Source organism: Sinocyclocheilus anshuiensis, unplaced genomic scaffold (genome assembly GCF_001515605.1).
Source record: "Sinocyclocheilus anshuiensis isolate Anshui unplaced genomic scaffold, SAMN03320099.WGS_v1.1 scaffold167, whole genome shotgun sequence".
Taxonomy (NCBI): Eukaryota; Metazoa; Chordata; class Actinopteri; order Cypriniformes; family Cyprinidae; genus Sinocyclocheilus; species Sinocyclocheilus anshuiensis.
The window spans coordinates 70,343-73,478 of NW_015552552.1; the positions used below are offsets into that span (position 1 = coordinate 70,343).

General features: G+C 34.9%; 1 protein-coding gene across 2 annotated transcripts in view; it reads left to right on the top strand.

Annotated features, from left to right (window-relative positions):
* LOC107664438 (pleckstrin homology domain-containing family D member 1-like) overlaps window positions 1-3,136 on the top strand; it is a 9,791-nt gene extending 6,655 nt beyond the window's left edge. For both annotated transcript variants that reach the window (XM_016455004.1, XM_016455006.1), the window contains 3 exons: window positions 67-211; window positions 1,510-1,653; window positions 2,727-3,136. In XM_016455004.1, coding sequence (XP_016310490.1) covers window positions 67-211; window positions 1,510-1,653; window positions 2,727-2,884 — 447 coding nt within the window. In that variant the 3' untranslated portion in view covers window positions 2,885-3,136. The remainder of the gene's footprint in view (window positions 1-66; window positions 212-1,509; window positions 1,654-2,726) is intronic.

Below are 3,136 nucleotides of genomic sequence, written 5' to 3' on the forward strand. Positions count from 1 at the left end.
CACACACACACACACACACTCGCACACTCGTGTGTGTGTGTGTGTGTGTGTGTGTGTGTGTAACAGGCAGAGATGGAGTCTCGTGTGGAACTGGAGCTTAGGCTGAAATTGGCTGAGGAGGCTCTGCAAGATCTAGAGCAGGGTCTAAATGCAATAGAACGCACCCATGAGAGGGATGAAAGAATGAAAGGAGACGTCAGCCATCTCCGCAGTAAGTGCATTCCATTAGCCATGTCCTACTATTGAGAAGAGGATTTTTGCTATCATGTTAATATTAAAGAGTTGGTTCACCCAAAAATTTATATTTTTGAATGAAACCTGAGAGGTTTCTGTCCAGGTAACCAAAACTTAGAACATCCAAAAAGGTAATAAAAGCGTAAAAAAACAAATCCATATCAATGGGGTGTTTTAATTTTTGCTTTGTGAAGAAATAGTTTCTGTGTTTACCGTATGTTGATTGAATGTGTGTATGTGTGTCGATCATAGTTTCAGGTTTCGTTAAAAAAAAATCTTTGTCTAAAAAAAAAAAAAAAAATTGTTTTAACTTTGAAAATGCTAAATTAACAACATTTATTGTTACTTAAAGGGACAGTTAGCCCAAAAATGAAAATCCTTTCATCATTTACTTACCCTCATGTTGTTCCAAACCTGTCTAAGTTTCTTTCTTCTGCTGAACATAAAATAAGATACTGTATATACTTTGAAGAATGTTGGGAACCAAATAGTTGGTGGTAGCCATGGACTTCCATAGTATGAAAAAAGTGAATGGCTACCAGCAACAGTTTGGGAACCAAATATCTTCTTTTGTGTTCAGCAGAAGAAAGAAACAGGTTTGAAACCAACAACTTGAAGGTGAGTTAAATTATGACATGAATTTCATTTTTGGGTGAACTATCCCTTTAATGTTGCATTTCATTCTCAGGCAAACCTAAGAAGTATTCAACACTGTATGCCTAAAATAAATGGACATTACCGTATAAATGCAAACTAAATACTATGTTTTTCCACGTCAAGTTGGTCCTCAGGGAAAAGGAAATTAAGTACTAATTTGCATCACTGCTGGCAAACCTGGTTTGGATGCACTTGACTTTACAAAATTAGCATTTTAATTTATTAATTTATATTTTCTTAATTGGAACAAATGCTAAGGGAAAGGCAGCCAACATCCCAGCATGCCTAGGAACTAATTCAGTGCCATTAAAAAGCCTCCCAGAATGCACGTCATAAAATATGTTGTAATAATATCCTTACAAATAAGGGGGTTTAAGCATTGACTGATAAGACAATGAACCAGCTTCACAACCACACTGACTGCAGCTGCATGTTTTTGCTTTATGGTTTCAATAAGCACTCTTTTTGCACTGGTGAGAAAGTTTTCAATTTTGTAAGCCCTTTAAATCCAGTTATCTAAATTATTTTATGATGTTCAAATATCTTGACCAAAATACAGTGGCTTCTTAAAGTTTACTAAATTGCATCCAAACTTAATGTTGTGCATTGTACCTCCAGAGTTCTTTGAGGAATGTATCTGTGCGGCGGAGATTGAGGCCAAGTTACCGTCCATCATGAAGAACGCAGTGTATCTGCATAAAGCTGCTGCTCGACGCATCAAAAGTTGCCGTATCCAGAGACGGGCCTCCAGACAGCACTGGTGTAAGTGTTCGTGTAGGTGCACGCAGGATGAAATTATAACCTATATAGTACCATTAGTGGTAATTTCATATTCAGCTGACCTGTGCATTTATGCTGGTGCTCTGAGGAATGTACCATTTTACTATTACCAGAAACAGCACTTTGTGTAGTGATAGTTGATTGTTTTGGGAGTTTGTTTATTTATTTATTTATTTATTTGTTTGCTTGTTTGTTTGTTTATTGTAAACATTCTATAAATATATAAATTGCCATTAACCTGTTAACATTTTAAGAAATGATCATGGATCCTATATATATATATATATATATTGGGGGGTTAAGCTATGCCTTCAGAAACTTATCATGGTTTTGGAGTTTAATCTGATATTAATTTGACTTATCATTATTATCATTTTTTTTAGAAGATTTCTATTTCAAATAAATGTTGTTCTATTGAACTTTCTATTCATCAAAGAATTCAAAGAAAATGCCATCATTTCCACAACAATATTAAGCAGCACAACTGCTTTCGACACTGATAATAAGAAATGTTTCTTGCACAACGAATCAGCATATTAGAATGATTTCTGATAGATCATGTAACACTGAAAATTGGAGTAATGGCTGCTGAAAATACAGCTTTACCAACACAGAAATATATCATATACAGTGGTGTGAAAAAGTGTTGGCCCCCTTCCTGATTTCTTATTTTTTTGCATGTATTAAAATAAAACAATTTATTGTAGTTAAAATAACTTTTATTTTTATTTATTTATTGTTTAAATACTATTAGATACTGTTTTACTGTATTTGTTATCAAACAAATGCAGCCTTCATAAGCATATAGTTATACTATAATGAAAGAAAACTAAATATTAAACTATTATTACAATAAAGTTATTTAATTTTTGTTGATGTGTTTAAAATGAAGTAACAGTTGGCATCAGCTATTCATTGTTGTTTCGTTGTTTTTACAAATATAATATGATAGACACTAATGCCACATATTTTGTGGAGTGGCCCAAAAGGCTTTTTATTTTTGGTTACATTTACTCTAAATAAATTGACTTTACCTTCTCTTGACCTGTGTGCAGTGAAGCACTCTCAATCATTTGCCTCCTCTCGCGGTGCCTCCTCCAGCAGTCTTGAAGAGTTGAGAGAAACTGCCCGGCGCCTGACTACAGACAGCTGTTTGAGACAGCGGGCCTACAAGATCATCACCCGCCAGAAGACCGTTCAGTCTGAGGACTAACAGTGTTCTGGCAGATGGACTGAGAGAGTGGAAGTTGTTTTGTCATCCTGCTCTGTGCTGTGCAACTTCTGGTGAATGTTAGGCAATCATAATTCAGTAAGGGAAATCTGCACATGCAGTGTGCCGTCATACTTTGGGACTGTGTGTCCTTCTTATTGTGTCCATGTAAATGTAAAACACTGTAGAATAATAAAACTATATGAAATGTCAAAATATTTGCTTTTAGTGAGAATAAAATAACTTATCTAACAA